We start from the raw sequence: 20,584 nt of genomic DNA on the forward strand, positions 1-20,584 counted from the left end.
TCGTATCTTTCCAACAGAACGCAGGTAATAGCGGTTCATGGCGTTACTTCTGATCCAGCCCCTGTCATCTCTGGAGTACCTCAAGGCTCTGTCCTGGGCCCTCTTCTTTTCTTATCTATGCTAACGATCTTTGCCTTTCTAATTTCTCCCAGGACAGTGCCTTGGTGCTCTATGCAGATGACACCACACTTTATAAGCCTCTTACTTGCAATTCTGATTTAACGGGCTTCCAAGAGGACATTAATGCTATCCATAACTGGTTCCGTTCCAACCATCTCTCAGCCAATGCCAGCAAAACCAAGACCATGATAATATCAACAAAAAAGGAACCCTACCCACAGATGCAACTCTATATGAATCAACAGCCCATTGAAAGAGTTAGCTCTGTTAAATTTCTAGGCATATGGATCAGTAACAATCTCTCCTGGAAAGTCCATGTTGATAGCATTTGCAAGAAAGCTCGTAGAACTATAGGCTTCCTTCACAGATCTTTCCACAATGCCCCACTCCATATCCGCCGTTCTCTATATCTGGCTCTTGTTCGTCCAACCCTTGAATATGGCTCAATCACATACCACCCTTTAAACCTGACGCTCACAAACCGGTTAGAATCCACCCAGCGCTTTGCCTTCCGTGTGATCTTGCAGGAATGGAAGCTTTCCCATGAGGATCTACTTTCAAAAAATGACCTCCCCATCCTCTCCAAACGTCGCGATCTGGCCACACTCTGCCACTTGTACAAAATCCTTCACAAGCTTTGCTCTTCGCCAAACCCATTTAAACTGCACCCGCGCCCTGGCCTTCGCAATCTCAACAGCTGCGCCCTTGTTATTCCGTTTTCCCGTCTCTCCCTGTCTCAAAAATCTTTTTTCCCATATGCACCTACCCTATGGAATTACCTTCCTGACACTGTAGTCAAATCTCCATCCCTGGCTGCCTTCAAATCTGCCATTAATGACCAGGTGTGCTAGCCATCTCCTTCTCAACCTCATTTGTTTTGTCTTGATTTATTTTTCTCATCCATTTTTGTCTGTCCCTTTTATTTTGTGTTTGGTGTAATTAGGCCACCCTTTAATTTAGTGCATAGGCACTATTGGGTTCTCGCCTGGTCTCTGACCGAATTGTTATAAATAAGATTCTGATATCAAATAATTTTGATATTTTGAAATTCGCAATTTAATACACATTTTATGGCAAATCATTAAAAATTGATATTTTTGATATTTAACAGTACTTGAAGTAAACTTTATAAATCTGATGATTTATACTTAAAGTGTATGTAGGTGGGATGAAAAGCTGACGATCAATTGAAAATTTTGACCTTTCGTATTGAAGATATGCATTTTTTCCCAAAAACACCAAAAAAAAATGAGATCTTTTTGGGAAAAAAATCCATATCTTCAATATGTAAGGTCAAAATTTTCAATTGACCATCGGCTTTTCCTCCTGCTACATACACTTTAAGAATATATCATTAGATTTATATAATTTACTTCGAGGACTGTTATATATCAAAAATTTGAAAAATATCAAATTTTTATAATTTGTCATAAAATTTGTATTATATTGTGACTTTAAAAAAATGAAAATTATTTGATATCAGAAAGACATGCTTCGTATTCAGAATGCAATTCGATAGGTCTGAGGTGCTCTCATGTCCCACAAAAAATACTGTCGAAACGCAATAAACGCTCATTTTGGATCCCTTAAGAAATGTAAAGGAAAATGTCCTTTCTCCTGGTACTAAATTCCTCTAACTTTACACCCGCTCTGACTCTTTTGTGCATACGGACCTTGCGTTTCACCCAATCGGCTTATAACACTTTGCAACATTGCCCAAACAAAATTTGTCGTCAAAATAGTGAATATTCTCAGTCATCCAGTCGTTAGAATCGCAAGGTTTTGAATCAAATTTTTGCAACTTGCTACGTTGTCAGGGCTACGAAATCCCCGGTATTGTGGTACCGGCGTTCCCAGAAAAAAAATCAGAGTCGCAGAAAAAAATCAAGACGGGAAAAATGATTTAAAACATCCTAATCTTTAATATCATTTTTTCTGAAGTTCTAAAAATATTCTGTGAACACTACCACTCGTGAAATATTTTCTGCGAACTTGGACGCTAACTGAAAAATACAACTATATGCCAGTGACAGGAATAAATATGTAAACAAAGTAATTGCGTATGACTCGATTCACTGTAGTCTCTAACGCTGCTGCGTCAACATTAACTCCAGACCAGACTATCGTACACACCGCTGGGATCCCAGAAAGTAACTAACAGAAAGAGCCTAAGTGGGATTCCGCCGAGGTTTTTCAACATGCGGTAGAGCCTAACTGAGATTCGTTCCCCAGAAAAGCAGGTTTTTCATTGACTGTCGGAACATGGAATCATATAGAAAACTGAAAATTAAATATGCCCGACTTCAGACTGATTTTGCTTGATCACACAACATATAAAATGGTCACTCAACTTAAGTAAATCATAGTTAAAATGGTATTATCTGAAGATTTGTACCCACATAAATGTTGTTAAAAAGTAAATGAAAGTGAACTGCAACAAAGAGAGATTGTGAGTTTTGTAGCTTTATTTACATGGTATGGTATGGTGTCCGTCAAATGACGAACTTTTATTAATCCTTGTCGACCCCTTCCGGGGTATGAAAGATGCATAAACATTACAAAGACAACAGAGGGCGCAATGGCGCCAAATAGTGCAGTCAAAAAAGATACATACATGTACATGTAATTTCTTAGAGGTACAATGTATTATGTAATACAGATTTTACTTGTTAAAGACTAATACTAATTAAGGTTGTTTGCTATAAAAGAAAATAAATTTCTGAACAAATATAAATAAAATTTTATGTACAGGGTGAAGATAAAATAAAATATTTAAGCACACAAGTAATAATACCAATTTTTAAACCATACAACAATATTCACAAAAGGATGAAAGATAAGTGAGTTGAATCATGAAAAATTTTTAATGATAATTTTGATGAATTTGCATAAATTTTTGAGCTCAGTATTGTTTGTAGAATTTAAAAGTTTGTGCATTTTCAGAGTATTTGGGTTTTTGTAGTAATGTTTACTGATATACTTTTCTCTATCACTTTTAAAGAAACTACAGGTAAAGAGATAATGCATTTCGTCACCCACTAAGTCTTTTGAGCAAAGGTTACAAATGTCGCTAACTTCATTGTTAAATCTTTTTAGATTGAGAGGTATTTTAATATTACTACATCTAAACTTACACAATGCTAATCTATTACTATAATCTAAGTTAACAAGGTAATATTCAAATGATTTGTTTTCTTTGAATATCCTGTAATTGAGGCAGATTCTGTTACTATTTACATCATTGAGCCAGTTTTGTTCAATATCACTGATACGCTGATCAAGAGCACCTTTAAGCCAAGTTGAATTATGATTACCCTGATTCAACCAAATGCATCCAAAACCATTTTGATTCAGAATGAGTTTGATTTTGTTAATCCATCCAAATTGATGTGTATTATCATTCTTTTCATGTACAGTTTTGATAAGACAATACAATGTTAAAGAATATTTACTCTTTTTACCAGTTACAAGTCTACTCCAGAAGTTGATCATTTTTTTATCAATTATGCTTTGCAGTTTATATTTACCGGTATTAACAGTTTTCTTATTTACTTTGAGAAGCCTTCTGATAAAGTTTCGATAAAATATCTCAATTTGGTTAATATTTTCTACACCCCAAATTTCGCTTCCATAAAGTAATATTGGCAAGACCAGTGAGTCAAAGAGTTTGCAAGTGATATCAATTGGTAAATAAATCACCATCTGCTGTATATTAAGTGCTGTGATCATCAGAATAATGCCAAAATAGGCTCCAGCTTTGTCTCAAACATGTTTTTTTTTTGGGGGGGGGGAGCAAAATGGGCAAAATGTTTGTCCAATTTAAATAAAAATTATTTGGTCAACGGAGGTCAAATTTCTTTATTAGATAGATTGTAAAACTGAGTAAAACATGAAACCCCCATTTGAGGTAAAATATCAAGTTTGCGGTTGTTTGTATCGGGATAATACTTTAGTGATCCATCCATAAAAAGTTTAGTGAAAATGTTCAAAAAGGACCCAAACCGTTAACTTTAGGAGGTGGGAGCGTTAAACGTTCACCTTATTCTGACCATTTTAACCTCCACCTCTACCCCTACCCCAATATTTTAGTCTTGCTATTGCATTTTGCGAATTGCTCCTCCCCAATAAATCCTGACTATACAGGGTCTGGTAGATCTCTACATACATTGAAGTACATGTAGAAATTCAATGCCACTTTTCTATGATACCCTATTCATTATTAACCATTACGAGTGGAAATGGATATTCATACGTAGTGGTAAATATAATGGTTAAAGAGTTTGACTTCAACACTGCAGTATTTTTCGCTCACCCGGAACGTTTTCACAAGCTCGCCTAGCGTCTTTAGCAGATGGTGACGCTGTAATTGTAGACAAGATATCACAGCATCACCCACCATCCAGTGAAAACGTTCCAGGTGAGCGAAAAATATAATTGAAGACCGAATTATAATAAAGACTAGCTTGCGTCTGTTCTAACCCCGAAGTGAGGGGCACTCAATTTTTTTGGTAGGGTGTGCCACCGCCAGTTTCGAACTTGAGGTCTAAGGAACTGATCGGCCAGCCAAAAAGGTGGGTCTTGGGAACTGATTGACCGGCCAAAAAGGGGATCTTGGGAACAGATCAGCCGCCAAAATCTGAAATGGGGGTCTCGGGAACTAAACCATGCAGGCCAAACTTTGGTTCAATTTCGTTGCGTTTTTGCCACAGATTTTTGAAGGAAACGATTTCACTTTGAATTGTGCATTAAATTGTTAAATCAGGAAAACCATTAATGCAAAATAGGTCTGGGGTGGCCTATTAGGCCTACGATGGAAATCTCAGCAAAGCAAAACAGCATTCGGATAAAATGACTAGACCCTGCAGACCTACCTACTATAGCCTATAGCTTTTGGGCTTGAAATAGTAGGACAGAAAACACGCCGATCAAGATACCAATGAGAGCGGAGATCGATGATCTGAGAGTCTATCGAACGGCTTGAAAAATTTCGGGGTTTCAAGAGCGGCAATCAATGAATTCAGAGGGTCTAAGGAACGGCTAGCGGCTCTGAAAAAGGAGGTCGCCGCCGCGGCACATACCCGTATAGCTGGAAAATGTGAGTGCCCACTAACGTCCTGTCAACCAGACCAAACTTGTCGTACTGCACAAGTCAGTCACCAATCACGCCCTGACGTCATACGCAAACAAGTATTTTTAATTCGGTCTTCAATTATAGTGTTTATAGATGCTATAGTTTCCCAAATCAAGTATTGTGTCTTTCAGACACACTATAGTTATGACCCGATCGACAGGGTCATCACCAATATTCTTCATGAAAACTGAGATTGGTATCAGGAGAGGGTTCTTATTTTCCTTATTACCATGATTACCCTAGCCTATAGCATTGTTATACGTGTTTTTGCTCCTAATATCAAAACCTCTTGAGCAAAATAACCACATTGTGAAGCATATGTTTTTAAAGGTAGGCCTCAATGTAAGATAATAGAAAATGAAAAAGAAAAGACCACACCTCTTCAAGGACTGTTAACAATGATTGAAATCAACGTTCTTCTCGGGACTGTTTGTTCGGTATAAATATATTTCTCTAATGAAGGTTAATTAGTCATTATAACGATAACGTTTCGTAAGTTTCAGCCTAATTAAGCTTTGTTAACTGTTTATTACACACAGGTACACAGGAAATACGTAGTTATATAAAAATCTAAATTTGTAACGTTAGTTAATATTTAAAAAAATAGATCAGAACGTAAAAGGAGTTTCGTTCCAAAAGGCGCTAAATCCAATGGCCGGCTGCTTTGTGTAAAATTCATTTGAAGATATTCATTAGAGTAGCAGTAAGTTTGCCAATTTAATAACATACTAGAATAGTTATAACAAATTGTTGGTTTATATCTTTAAAAAAATAATTGCCAATCTCTTTAACCTCACACGAAGAAGAAAATAATAAATGTAAAAGATTTTTTAAATTCAAAAACCGGCCAAAAGGAGTTAAATCCAATGCCAGCCATTTTAAAACTTGGCATTGGAGAATTTTTGACAAAATGATGTTGAAAATAGTTAGAGTTTAATACAAACATATCCATTCCAATCGTTAAATGTCATCTACCAGAAAAATATGGCACAAGGCAGCTATTGGATTTAGCGCCTTTTGTAAACAAACTCTTCACATTGTAATTCTCGCTATTCGCAACAAGGGCGCCGCCAGCGGTTTGCGATGTAATCGTGATGTATCATGGGAAAATCGTGATGTATCATGGGAAATGGTCGACATCCAAGTCCGCGCAATACGAATATTACCATGCTATTACATAGGAACACGTGACAATATTTTTTAGTTTGTCAATATAACGGTATTACGCGCAAATCGATAGAGAAAAAATTTATTGTGCACATTTCAAATCACATTATTAAGTATTATTGAGTATCGATTCGCGTGTAACACCTTTATTTTGACAAACTAAAAAATATTGTCACGTGTTCCTATGTAATAGCATGGTAATATTCGTATTGCGCGGACTTGATGTCAACCTTTTCCCCATGATACATCACGATTACATCGCAAAATCCGCTGGCGGCGCCTTATTGCGAATAGCGAAATTCTTGTATCCTGGTTGTTCATAAAATTTCAGTTCGTTGTGATTCTGATTTTGCGTTTGTGAGTTACGCTTGGAGGTTAATTTCATTCTGCAACCATGGGCCATGACGGGCCGCTGCAACCATAATGGGCCGCAATAAACATATAGGGTCAAGGGTAAGGTTAGCGTATTGCTGCCCATGGTTACAAAAAATAATCACACCGCCGGGGAGGGGGGGTGGGTTCTCAAAGATTTTATGGGTACCCATGCTAGGGACTGGTTTTAAGTAAAAATATATCCCAACCTAGCGGGACCAGATTTCCATAAAAATGGAAAAAAGATCATGTCGCCGTGACCGGGGTCCATAAAAGGTAAATATGGCCCTGCACAAACCCTACCTTTAGATCAGTTGGGGGAAGGCGGCATCTGGGCACATGCTCATGAAATTCTGGGCATAGGTCAACGCAACAGTCAAGCCATGCATAACTTGTTGTTGATTTCAAGTCTGAACAGGTCTTATAATGTTTCAGTGTAGCCTAACATTTAACATTTTTCAATACAGTTTGGGCCGGTTAAAATTGCTGAGGGTCAGCTTTAGCTTAAACTTTGAGCACTGAAAATATGACCAAGTCGGCTACATTGCAACTTTAACAACTGGGTGTTATGGATATAAATTGTTTGTTTTAAACAAACAACCTTCTTGACCAGTGGAGTAGCATGTGTCATACTATTGGCGGGACCCGAAAGTGATGAGGATGGGGTACCGAGCCTAATGGGGGGGGGGGCAAGCCGTTTTTTCGGCAAAGGGATTTTCTAAACTTTCAAATCGATAGGGGCACGCATCCCTGTGCCCCTATGATGCTACGCCTCTGTTCTTGACCACACAACGTTGCCCAATGATGATGTCACTTGAGATTACCGGACTATTACTGACGAATCTACAGCTTTGATTTCATACATTTCGAGCGTCACCATCATGCTTATCATCATGGAAGTATGTACAAGTTTAAGTATGCGCAAGTTCAAGTTTGCTCAAGTTTGCTTAAATTTAATCAAATTTTCTGGTATGCTCATGCTTATAATATATGCTAAAGTATGCTCAAGTTTGCTCAAGTTGTTTTACTCTGGTATGTTGAATTTTTTATATATGCTTATAGTATTCTCATGTATGCTCCAGTTTGCTGAAGTTTGATCGAGTTTTTTTTACCCAGGTATATAAACGCCCATAAACTTAATCTGGCGTTAAAAGGTGCCTGGATTGGATTTAAAAACTGTTTTCCAATCCGTTCCAACCCCAAATCTACGCCACTGATATGTTCAAGTATGCTCAAGTTTGACCATCAGGGTGTATCAAAATGATTGGTACCCATCAATATTTTGATGTTTGTTGAAAAGCCTGCCATTTCAAAAAGCAACATTGGATACTCTTAACTCCGGAGCTCTAACGATTTTTTCAGGAAAGCTTTATCTTACAAAGTTCTATCTCATGATGCAGTTCATATGCACGCAGGTAGCTCAGTAATGTTGTCAAGTTATGAGCCTTCAAAGTTGACGCGTACTTCAACCTTTTAATGCATTTTTTTGACAAATCCTCCATATGGACTTGATTCTTTCTAACAGTTCCTAAATGCGGCTGTCAGACGGCGGAGCTCTGTCCATTTTTAAGCAAAACTTTATTTTTAAAACGTAGGTGGTTCAGTTTTCAAGTTATATGGCCAGTTCCTTAAATTGGGCTGTCAGAAGGCAGAGTTCTGTCCATTTTTTTCTAGAAAGATTTATTTTAAAAAGCTCTATCTCATAATGCAGTCCATACAAGTACGCAGGTGACCGAGTTTTCAAGGTATGAGCCTTGAAAGTGGACCCTTTTCAACATGTTCAACTTTTCGTGCAGTTGTAAAAATCCTCCATATGGTCATTAGTTACAACAGACAGTTCCTAAAATGGGGCTGTCAGACGGTGGAGCTATGTCCATTTTTTTAGAAAGCTCTATGATGCAGTTCATATGTACGTAGGGGGCTTAATTTTCAAGTTATGAGCCTTAAAAGTTGACACTTTTACATTAACTTTTCCATGTCATGCAATTTGTTCTCAAAAATAATCTATGAACTGTTTTCCTACTGACAGTTGGGCTGTCAGACAGCGGAACTCTGTCCATTTTTTTCTTCAGGAAAGCTGTATTTCAAAGAGCTCTACCTCATATATACTTACAATGTCATTTTTTATTCATTGGTTCAACAGGTAAATGCGAAGTCCATAATAATAATGCTGAATATGGTAACCGATAATAAGCTGTGATATTATTCACCTACAATACCATGATGCCAATAACATAAGCCGTCAGCCTTTTCAGCGGGATCCGCCATCTTGTGGGTACTGCCGTTCTGTATATCATGCGTTAGACATTACGTCGCCGATTACGCGGAAGTCGCAGCGCGTGACGCACCTCTACAGCCAAGCGTTAACGCGGTGATCTTAGCAACAAGGCACTCCGTACCCACAAGATGGTGGTGTTGACGTCACAATGACTACCTCTATTAGTTCCAACGACATGACTGTACCCAGAAACAATTGAGCTACAGCACCATTGGTGCTCTTGTTTTAATATGACACACACCAAGTTTACAAAAATGCGTAACAAACATTTAAGTTATACGTACAATTTTAGTCATAATTTAATAATGTACACTCTTAAACGATCTACTCATTTTAAATAACATAATTAGTTCCAATAACATGCCTATAATCCAGAAACAATTGAGCTACAGCACCACTGGTGCTCTTGATTTAATATGACACACATCAAGTTTACAAAAATGCACAGCAAACATAAGTTTACGTACAATTTTAGGCATAATTTAAGAGCTACACGCAGCTGATGGGATGTACAAACACGACGTACTACGAATAGCGATATGCATACAGTTTATACGGTACGAGTACGTCACTGATTCAATATACACATACATGTATTTATTCAGCACTCGATCGGTGAGTTGAGAATAAAACCGGGGAGACCCGATAAATGTTAAATTTTACTGTAATTAAAGCACTTCAGGCTTATTCTTTCACAGGGCAATTATGTACACCAATGGCCATTACAATGGTGCAAAAAGTAGAAATTCGAAAAAAAATTGAGGGCGTTGCTGTGGAGCAAATCACACATTATGGCTTTAAGATCTTCAGTTCGCTTTTTATAATAATCTTACTATGAATAGGCTAATGTTGTGACTGACTGACTATGTGTGTAGGTGGGTTAATGAAAAGGCTCCGTCAGTTTCGATCCAAATGTCGCCAAATTCGTACGGGAGAATTGGCCTCAAAATCAGTGAAAATGTGGTCCGTTGCTATCCTAAGTAAACAAAAAAGTAGTCAGTTGCTAAGCTAGCCATGTGCGTCGCACGGGCGTATAAACTAATGCCAAGCCGATTGCGTAACGCAGCGATACCGCGCGGGTAACGCAGCACTACGCCACGGCGCGAGTAAACGACGCCAGGTCACGTAATGAATGATATTACGGGTGAACGACCGTAGGCGTAATAAATACGGGGAAAAGATATGTGTCAAAAGTACAAACAACATGAAGAGGTAGGCCTACTATAAATAAAAAAGAAAACAAAATGAGGACAAACAGGCACGAGTATGTGGGTTATAATACTTAATAACAGTAAGAAAATGAAAACGGGAATAAAATAGGCTAAAGAAGGAAAGAAAGAAACTTGTAAGAAAAAAAAAGCTATAATAAGATCAGGAAATTTAAATAAAAAAAGCTAATAAACTGAGGACAGAATTAAATAAATAACATGAAAACGGGAAATCGCAAGCTAAGCAGCAAATAAATAAAAAAAGAAGCTAAAAGGGAAATGTAAGAAAGGACAGATTGAGAAAATAACGGGAACGGGATTTAATAAATAAAAAAACATGGTAACGGAAAATCGCAAGCTTAGCCGCAAAAATTTGAAAAAAAATGGAACAAAATAGACCCATGTAGAAGAAACTAAAAAGAAAGAAAGAAGTTAAAAATGGAAACGTAGGCTTAAGGAGGGTCAGACTCAGATAAATAAAATCTACCTTTTCAATGATTCTACCTGTTCAGTAATTCCTCCTGTTTTAGTGAACGCTCCCATTTACTCACCAAGCGGGGACCCGCGCGTAGCGCGGGTGTCCCGCTAGTAATAATAATAATAATAATAATAATAATAATAATAATAATAATAATAATAATAATAATAATAATAATAATAACTTTATTTAAACACGGTAAAACATATTCAATACAATATTGATCTTCCACATGTCCGTGTGGATATTAAAATATTTAACATATAAAAGTTTATTTAAAAGATAATACAATGCAAAAATGTACATAGACTAAAACTAAAATGAATACAATATCCCAGCAAACACAAAACGTTTTCGACATCATTCGCAAAAGGTTATAAAAGGTTGTCAGAAAACGTTTAAATGTCGGGTTATATAAAGAGTATAAAACGTTTTCATAACCTTAAAAAGCAATGTTGATAATCTACTGCTCAGCAAACAAAAATGTTTTACAGAAAACGTTTAAATGTCGGGTTATATAAAGGGTATAAAAACGTTTTAATAACATTCCAAAAACATTCTTGAAAACTTGATACAAAACATTCTAAACAGAATGTTATTTTGGGGTTGAAAAAATATTTTGTCCCAAAATGTTTTCAATAACGTTTTAAAAACGTTTTCATGACCTTTATATAACCCGACATTTAAATGTTATTAAAAGGTTTTGAAAAAAATTTTAAGAACATTTCTGTGTTTGCTGGGTTCAAATATTTTAACATAATGTTAAAGTATTGACACAATATTTGGCAAAAATGTTTGCAAAAGTAGTTTACAATAACATTTTTGAAAACATTTAAAAATATTGTTGTAGTGTGTTTTCATACAAAACGTTTTAAAACGTTATCATGACCTTTATATAACCCGACATTTTAATGTTATTAAAACGTTTTACCTAAACCAAAAGCCAAAATATAACTTATTTAAAACGTTTGTTTGCTGGGATTTTACTAAAAGAAAAAATATTTATAATAAATGAAATATGATAAAAGTAACACTGCGATCATCCTCATACAATCATACCCCACTACCACATGCAAGCTACTATTGACTCACCCCAACATACTCGTACACTCCACTCACCCCTTACTCGCATACATATACATGTACACCCCCCCAACTCACCATGCATAATGTCATACTATTTCACCCACTTCATCCATACATATTCTCACAATAAAACGTTATTATACGATATACATACAAGTTATATATTTAAATTATTAAAACACATCATCAAGACCACTATTGCACAAATACAGAAATTGGACAATATAAAATATACAAAATGATAAATTATTCAAAAATATTAAGAAATAAATAATTAAAACACATCACCATAATTTAAATTATTAAAACACATCATCAGGACCACTATTGCCCAAATACAGAAATTAAAATAAAATATAATAAATAAAATATGATAAAAGTATTACGCATACTCCCACTCCCACATAGAAGCTACATTCGACTCACCTCTCACTCTATGTAACAAACATACACTACACTCACCCCTTACTTACATACACACATACAGCAACTTACCATGCTTAATGCCATTCCATTTCATCCACTAAAACATCACACGTTACTGACATTAACAGTCGTTACCCAACACAGTCTCTCTACTAAAGTGCTTATATTAAGCCCTGTACAAAAGTCTTTTAAAATGCTAATATTGAGCTTATCGGCGACCCCATTCACCAGGTCACTTGTACCTGGCCAAAGTTTCGTCAGCGTTAGCGTCAGCTGTTAATGCCTAGATATGATCAACATTACAAATTAAATAAACTATAATAAATAAATTGGTGTAGTTATATTTGGCACCATATGTATTAAAGTTTTCAGTATACTTAACTCTCTTCACGCGGGTGTCGACTGCAGACAAAAAAAAAAAAAAAAAATTTAGAAATTCAAAAATTTCAGAAATGTAAATTTTCATGACCATATTTGAAATCAGCATGAAAAATGCATTAAAATGAGTACAAACAAGCCTAGTATTGATTCAGCAGTTCTTAAGATAGCTCTTGATAGTTTGAGAAAATATTTCAAAACTTGAACTTTTTCCGTTGATGAAGGGCATGGCTAGCATGCAGAGCATTAAGGTTACGCAATGTTTTTAATTTAAAAAAGATTCCATACTGAGAGACAGCCTGCCACTATTTCATATTTTAACCTTTTTAATATTTACTCCTCAAATTCCCTCATTCTTCAGGCCCTGCCCTCTATCGGGGTCTAATTAATAGTTTAATCGTTATTGACTCTTTTTTTCAACCTCTCCCTCCCCCACAATGTACCCCGGGATGCTTTAACGTAACAATTTAGCCCTTTATATATTGCATGGTGTCAAAATATAGCTTTAAAAATTTGTTTTGTATACGGAATAAACTGAATAACAACAGATGGCGCTATCACTGCACTTATGTGCTCAATATTAACACCTTAATTAAGACCAGGGTTGGCGGTTTTTTTTAATTAAAAAAATCGATTTATTTGATTTAAATCGTTTTTTTTAACTAAATCGATTTAAAAAAAAAGGAACCAAGAAATGATAAAGTCAAAAGAGACAAGTGGAATGCTAGACATATGCTCAATCCTATCAGGTATTTACAAAAAATCAAAACGCGTTTTCAGATGTGAAAATTTCAAAAAAAATTGATAAAATAATGGGAAAAAACCATGTTGAATTCTGTACCTAGAAAATGATTTTCTAGCAATAGATAAAATGACATCATAGAGGTATTTAATTGTATCCAAACGGTGTAGAAGCATTACAAATGAAGTAAAACAGTCAATTCAAGAAAGAAATTAACTTATATTTATCAAAAATTCGACGATTTAAATCAGTGATTTTTTTAAATATAAAAATCATTTGATTTAAATCGTAATTTAAATCAAAACAGAGTGTAGTTTCATTTTGGATTTTATTAAGTCCATCTTGTTTTAAAACTTGAAAGTAAATTCACTTTGTGTGGCAAATATGATTTTTAATGTCTAAATCATTATCCATTCAAAAGGAGCACCCCCCTCTTAGGCTATATGATTAGGGTTTGGTCTAAGGTTAGGAATTGATTTAGGATTAGGGTTTGCCTGTTAAGGGTATGTTAGGGTTGGGATTAGGGTTAGGTTAGGGTTAGGTTAGGGTTAGGATTAGGATTAGAATTACGGTTAGTGTTATGGCCCAGGTTTAGGGTTATATGGTACCGTATGGGAGGACTGGGGTCTGCAATTACCTCGGATAAAATACAGTTGTTTTTTTAACAAAAATTGTTGTTATCATTGGTGTGTGTGTGATGTCTGTACAGGTACATGTTAATATTGCTATGTGAATATAAGCCTGTGAATGAAGAATGTGCATGGTCTTTATAGTACAAGGACATATTGGCTCAATGCCACAGGCTATGCATACCAATGTATTATAGATCTACATATGAGAAAAGTTTGGTGGATTTGCTTTTCATTGCAAAATTGCAGTCATTTTAAATTATCGCAGTTTTTTGAATTGCAACTTCCTACGCACAAAATGACGTTTAATTGACTCGTTCCATTACGCGTCTGGTAAAGCCGTGAAATTGTGCCTATTTAGAGGATAAACTCATCATGCAGCTATAATGTACACTAGTTATCACTATACTTGTCCATGTTATCAAAGATATGGCTATATGCAGCTGTCAATTTCCAGCTTCCCCCCCCCCATGGCCAGGGTACCAGGGGAGGGGTGGCTGGGACATACACCAGAGTTAAATTTCAAAAATGTTAAAACTCCCGGCCAAGTCCCTTACCGACGGGGTACGACACATGGCTGGCCCTACAAGGACAAATTTTGTGTCAATGCCCGTCTGTTATAAACTGCCCGGCTATTTCCGGGTACTCGGCAGGCAGGGGCTGGAGTGGGTCAGGGTTTCAATTGACAAGTGCATTATCAACAGCCTTCATTTTCACGTGCATAAAATCTATAAGCTTAACTACTGAACATACAGGCCTATGCACCACCCCCCTACAATCATATTACTCACATCACTAGTATCACATACATTTAAATCCCTTCATGAAATCTAACCGGCTTTCATACTAGTACACTGATTTTCAAGTTACGACACATGGCCGGCCCTACAGGGATAATATTTGTGTCAATGCCTGTGTGTTATAAACTGCCCGGTTATTTCCGGTTACTCGGCAGGCAGGGGCTGGAGTGGGTCAGGGTTTCAATTGACAAGTGCATTATCAACAGCCTTCATTTTCACGTGCATAAAATCTATAAGCTTAACTACTGACCGAACAGGCCAATGTATCCCCCCCACACACACAATCATATCATAATTACTCACATTCAAATGCCAGCTCTTCCACGGTGCTGAATTCGACCATCATGCATGAGCAAACATAAGGGCGCTCATCACTGAAAAGGATGCAGGTCTTTCTCTATAGAAAATGCTGCTTAAAATCATTAAAAATTTCTTGATATCTGCCATCTGTGGTACACGTGTAGGATTTAATATTACTAATCATGACCAATCCAAATTTAGCCAAAATTATGCACATTTCTGCTCATTTTAATGCTTACTTTTAGACTTTTGCTACACAAAGTAAAATTGGTTGAAGTTAAAAAAAAAGTGGATATAATTACATCCAATATGAGAGAATTCAGTGTTTCAATTGATTTAAATCGTGTCAACCCTGAATCTACCTATTTCAAACCCAATGTTTTACATTTTCATGTTAAAATGTATATATTGCACTGGGAAATATGTTTTGTGCCCTTTTTTCTGTAACGGTACTGCATGGGTGCGAATAAGAGCCAAAATCGTACCTCGGTAAACAAAATATAGTGCATTCAACGTCCGAGCAGCGTTGCTGTTTTTGCTCACGACATTGTTGTTGCCGTATTGAAATGACGTAGGTCACCGTCGTCTGCACTTTCTATTTTGGCTACAGCCCCCTCTTGAGAAGTATTTAATTATATTCGTACTGGTATTCGATGTAAATTTTGTATGGGGTTCCTTTGTATGCGCCTTTAAATCCCCAAATTGGCCCAAAATTACGCTATACAACCCTTCAAGCCTTCTCTGATCTTCATCTCCATAGACTTTACCTGTAAACGGTAAATTTTAAAAAGAACCTCATTCAAGTTTGTAATCAAATATGCACAAAATGCTAATTGAGCAAATACATGCACTAGTTTTCGAGAGGAGCTATACATTTGTTCTATGTATTGTATGTCACTAGCATGTATGATATTTTCAAAAATAAAATGTCTATCTGAAACATAAGTGTGCACGTTACTAACAGTAACACACGTTACCAGTAGCATACTACCCCGGAGAGCGACACGTGATGCCAACAGGAGGTTAACCATTAGCCCGGGCCATTAGCTTGGCGGATCTGTCGCGATCTACCTCTGATATTGTCCTGTACGTTACTAGCGCAGAGATTTGTTACCAACAATAGAATGCCCTGGAGAGAGTTGGTGACTACGAAGATCCACCAGAGTGTGTCCGAGTTGGAGAATGATGCGGCAAAACCAAGACTCCATGATACGCCCATCAACACACCGATCTGAAACGACAAGCATAAATAACATATCCATTAATTGCATTCAATCCTCGGTGGCAGTTGAGATGTAATTGCTTATTGGTTCATCATTTTAGAATTTTCCTTTGTGCTATCTGTATGCGGTGTACAATTTTAAAGCTTTTTCATGAGAGATGGGAATCCCCTTGCAAGAGGTGGTGTGTACTTTTGGGAATTCCCTCTCATGCAATCAAGTTGATCAGGAAAACAAATTCAAACATAAGGTCGAGTAACTGCGTAGCACTGTGAGAGCATATGGTCGTAGAAATTAAAGTTAGAAACAGTGCAAAATTATATATATACCATAAGGCATAAATAAACACAACGTTTCGGGTTGGACCCTTTGACTAGTGTGAGGCCAACCAGAGAAAAAACTTGCACTACAATGCATAACAAACTAAAAGTACAATTACACAACAATAAGAAAAATCTATACCAGAAAGCTGATGTAAACAAACCCCTTAAATTCAAACATATCTATTTTTGGGACTTGGAAATCCCCACGTGTCTTGATGTGTCCATTGTATTGCATCATGTAGGGAAAATATTAGCTGGAAATTTCCAGTTTACCACTTTGGTATATAAGAGACAAAAAGGACAGTTTAACTTTTGTATAGCCAGGAAGGAGATTTCAATTTTCTGAAAGAAAGTGAGTGAGCGGTGAGAGTAGCACCATTGTGGAAATTGCCATCTGTGCCAGGATATTATACGCAAGGGATATACACATTCAAGTGTACAGTGGACTTCATTGAACAGTGATTTTCGCAGGACAAGTGAATTAGGATTATACATCAGTCATTGAGGGCAACATAACTTTGTAATCAAGAAGACTGCCGGATAACATTACTAATCTATGTATTTGATTGGTTATAATAAAGTGTTTGTATTTGTGTTTATGTATCAGATCATTATTGATCATTTATACTCAGATTTCACTCATATTCAGCGTAAAGTCAAAGCGACTTTATGCTCATTTTGTTGAGTTGGTAGTTTCGAGATATTTGGTCTGACTAAGTTGATGTTCTTTGTTACCGCCACCTGTACAAGCCAGAAGTATTATCCTTCGTAAATGGCCCATTGTACCCCCATTCACAAAAGACATACAGACATACTTAGTGGCTTTAACAGGTGAATGAACACCAACGCAGTAGCCAGGGCGTTTTGAGTGACCAACACCTTGTGACTTTACGCTGATTTCGTGGTAGCAGGTCACATATTGTTAACTTAATCAAACAGTGTGTTTTGTTGTGCATTTTGAAGTGAGTGGGTGCAGGCCCGTAGGGTTTTTTTTGGGTGGGGATGCTGGATTTTTTCCAGGGGGTCCGATTTGTTTGAAAAGTGTCCCGGGAAAAGTGTACTTTCTTTCCAAAATTTGGAACTTTTTTTGACCAAAAAACGTAAAAACCTGATTTTGGGGACTTGTTGGCATACTTTTTGAAAATTGGGGGGGCACCCCAGCACCCTCCCCTGCGTACGGGGCCTGCATGGGTGTATTATGTAATATTTTACCTTGAAACAAAGTATAAAATCTCGCAAGAAAGCGGTAAGATTGTGATTTCGTCTCTGCAGTCTCCTAGATCGCCTTTGGCTGCGACACGCCACGATGACCGTGATCACAAACAAAATGACATTGATGACCTGAGACACTGCAACGGGCACTCCAAATGCAAGCAGATTACTAGTTGGGTTTACCATCCAACAGGGAGAAATCCGGCTATATATGGGGAAAGCATCAGCTTCATCAATGCCAATACAAGCCAAGATGATTAAAAGTGGTATTCCCCAACCGCAAGCAGGAACTATATAATGACTCTTCTGGCGACCGTCACGCTGCTCGTTTTCTACTCGAGTTGAAGAAAACACCCGTAGCAAATTAATTGCGATGATAGTCGTCCATGTGAATGAAGCTAGCCAAGTGAAGTGTGAAATGCAGGCCATTATCAAACATGCAGTCTGTGGAATCGTTGTCAGTTCCGAAGTTAATAAGAACGATAATTGTGCAATAAAAAGGGCAACGGATAAGTTCATTATACACCGACCGTGTAAATTTCGAAGATCTTTAAAGCGGCAAAATAAACCAAATGTCATGAAGAGACCAACGAGGGAAAGAGCGCTACCTATAGTGTTGGCCAGGTCAAGATAACCACCGTTAGCGAAGAGTTGGGTTGGAGGTAAGTTGTTGGCACATACTTGTGCGCGTCCGTTAGGATATATAACGTATTCGTCTTCATAAAGTGTGAGATTGCCAATTTGCAATATTCGCGTGCCGTTTTCTGTCCTACCAGTATGATAATCATCATGTTCGAGTGTTATTAATGGGCAGTCTGATCGAAGAAGACGCACATATTCCCCGCATACAGCGACGGTTGATTCCTTCATAAAAGCCTTAAACACCAAATCGTAGCTATAATATACTTGATGCAAAACTATTTTGGGCAAAATATATTCCCCCTTATAGATGAATACTTGAGCGAGATATGAGCCATCCACAGACAAGAACTCCGTCACCTTTCCTTGGAACCAAATCCCATCGCAGCTTCCGTCATTATTAGGAAATGCGTTACACATGTACACATAAGAAACAAAGTCTTGTTTACAGAGACTGAACATATCAGGTGTCTGAAGAAATATCGCGTCTAATTCCCTGGTCATGTCACATGTGTCTCCCTGTAAAAGTTCCTTACTTGCAGACAACCCGAAATTGTGACGTTTTCTCCATTTTGTGTTGTTTCCATGTAGAGAGATATTTAGCTCCTGAAGAAAACACGCAATGTCGTTTTCGTTTACCTCATCTGTACCAGAACGCGGTCTGTCAATCCCGAAGAAAATCAACGAGTCTTGTTGTTGACAACACAATCCATCTATAGCATTGGCCCCTCCAGATATATTAACGCATTTACCTTCGACGTCAAGCTCAAAACCAGGTGAGCATGTCAGAGGTCGACACTGCCGCGTGTAGGGATCGTAAATGTTATCTTGTCCCGAGCATTGTGAGTCCACCAAAACCGATTCTAACTGGGTTTCCCTAAAGTTCCAAAGTTGTCGTAAAAACGCGGTTCCTTGCCAGCTGTGACCGGTCTCAGTGCAGGGATTCACACTATCCTCGGCAGCTCCGTTGCAAATAGCGCAGTAATAATTGTTGTACTTTTTTAGTTCAGTTTCCATGCACACGAAATTTGAGTATGACTTACAAAGTGCGGCTATTGATAAGTTTGTAAATGTACCTGGACAAGTTGATATGACTGAAGGAAAGCAATATCGTAGACGTTTTCCTACCGTTCCTAGATCAGACCGATGATCATTTTCTTGGCATTGACTGTTGGCACTTTCACTTGGGGGATATTGTACGTCCCATGGAGAAACATCTGTAAAGCTCTTCCCGTTACAAAATGCGCAATACACATTTCGAAAGTTATTACCGTTTTCATCAGCAACAGGCCATTCAAAAGGATATCGTTGTTTGGGGTTCGCGTCCGAAGCATTAAATTTCTTCATGCAAAGATTTTCAATATACGTGTCAGTCCAGTTAGTAGGACACGTGTTTACAAGCAAAACAGAACCAATGCTATAATCTGTATCCAGGGAAGGCAGGAAAATAAATCAGGATCTATAATAATGTCATCATTAAAGTCAACATTGTGGTCGCTACATAATCTGACGTAATCATAACAACAATCGTGGAAGAGGACGCACTGGTTATCGCAACGGCATCCGGTGGATTCTAGAAGGTTTCCACATCGCCCTTCGCAGCTGGTTGCGGCAGTTACTAATATTTTATAGCTTTGTTCCAGAGGGTGAGCCGTTTCTGAAATTAAAATCAAAAAGAACATTAACATTTTATTATCGTAAACAGGATTGTCTTAAATTTATTCCCACAAACTTGTCGCCCCCCCAAAAAAAAATATTCCCATAACCCCCGCCCAAAGCAGAATATAGCTGTATTTCTAGGTTGAACAGCAACGGAATAATATAACTTCCTCACATCAGCTAAAATGCTAGTCAAAAGGGGCGAGTTTAGAAGAAGGCCGAGTTTTAAAAAAAGGCGACCTCAAAGAGAGTTGCAGTTGCAGAATCTACGATTAGCCCGGTCGATTAGTAGTTACGTTATTGGATAAATTAGTTATTACACCTCATAAATATTCATGAACAAATCAAGCCAATATATTGGTCAATCGATAATGACAAGACATATTTCACCGTGCGATAGTTTTCTCTATCTACAT

The 20,584-nt window shown here is 37.3% G+C and overlaps 1 protein-coding gene across 1 annotated transcript; it reads right to left on the reverse strand.

Annotated features, from left to right (window-relative positions):
* Positions 1–16,068: 16,068 nt before the first annotated feature.
* On the reverse strand, positions 16,069–19,659 carry LOC140163997 (uncharacterized). The gene is made up of 2 exons (XM_072187282.1): positions 17,871–19,659; positions 16,069–16,346 (listed from the first exon to the last, which is right to left on the reverse strand). The coding sequence occupies exons 1-2, from the start codon at positions 19,524–19,526 to the stop codon at positions 16,146–16,148; spliced, it is 1,857 nt and encodes a 618-aa protein (XP_072043383.1). The 5' UTR covers positions 19,527–19,659; the 3' UTR covers positions 16,069–16,145.
* Positions 19,660–20,584: the final 925 nt, after the last annotated feature.

The sequence above is a fragment of the Amphiura filiformis genome, chromosome 11 (assembly GCF_039555335.1).
Source record: "Amphiura filiformis chromosome 11, Afil_fr2py, whole genome shotgun sequence".
NCBI lineage: Eukaryota > Metazoa > Echinodermata > Ophiuroidea > Amphilepidida > Amphiuridae > Amphiura > Amphiura filiformis.

What these genes read in the sequence shown, in the direction of transcription:
- LOC140163997 (XM_072187282.1), bottom strand. Translation starts at nt 19,526, where the DNA reads ATGGAAACTGAACTAAAAAAGTACAACAATTATTACTGCGCTATTTGC. An exon ending in ATTTTATACTTTGTTTCAAG is followed by an intron (nt 16,347 to 17,870) that starts GTAAAATATTAC and finishes TTGTCGTTTCAG; the next exon opens with ATCGGTGTGTTGATGGGCGT.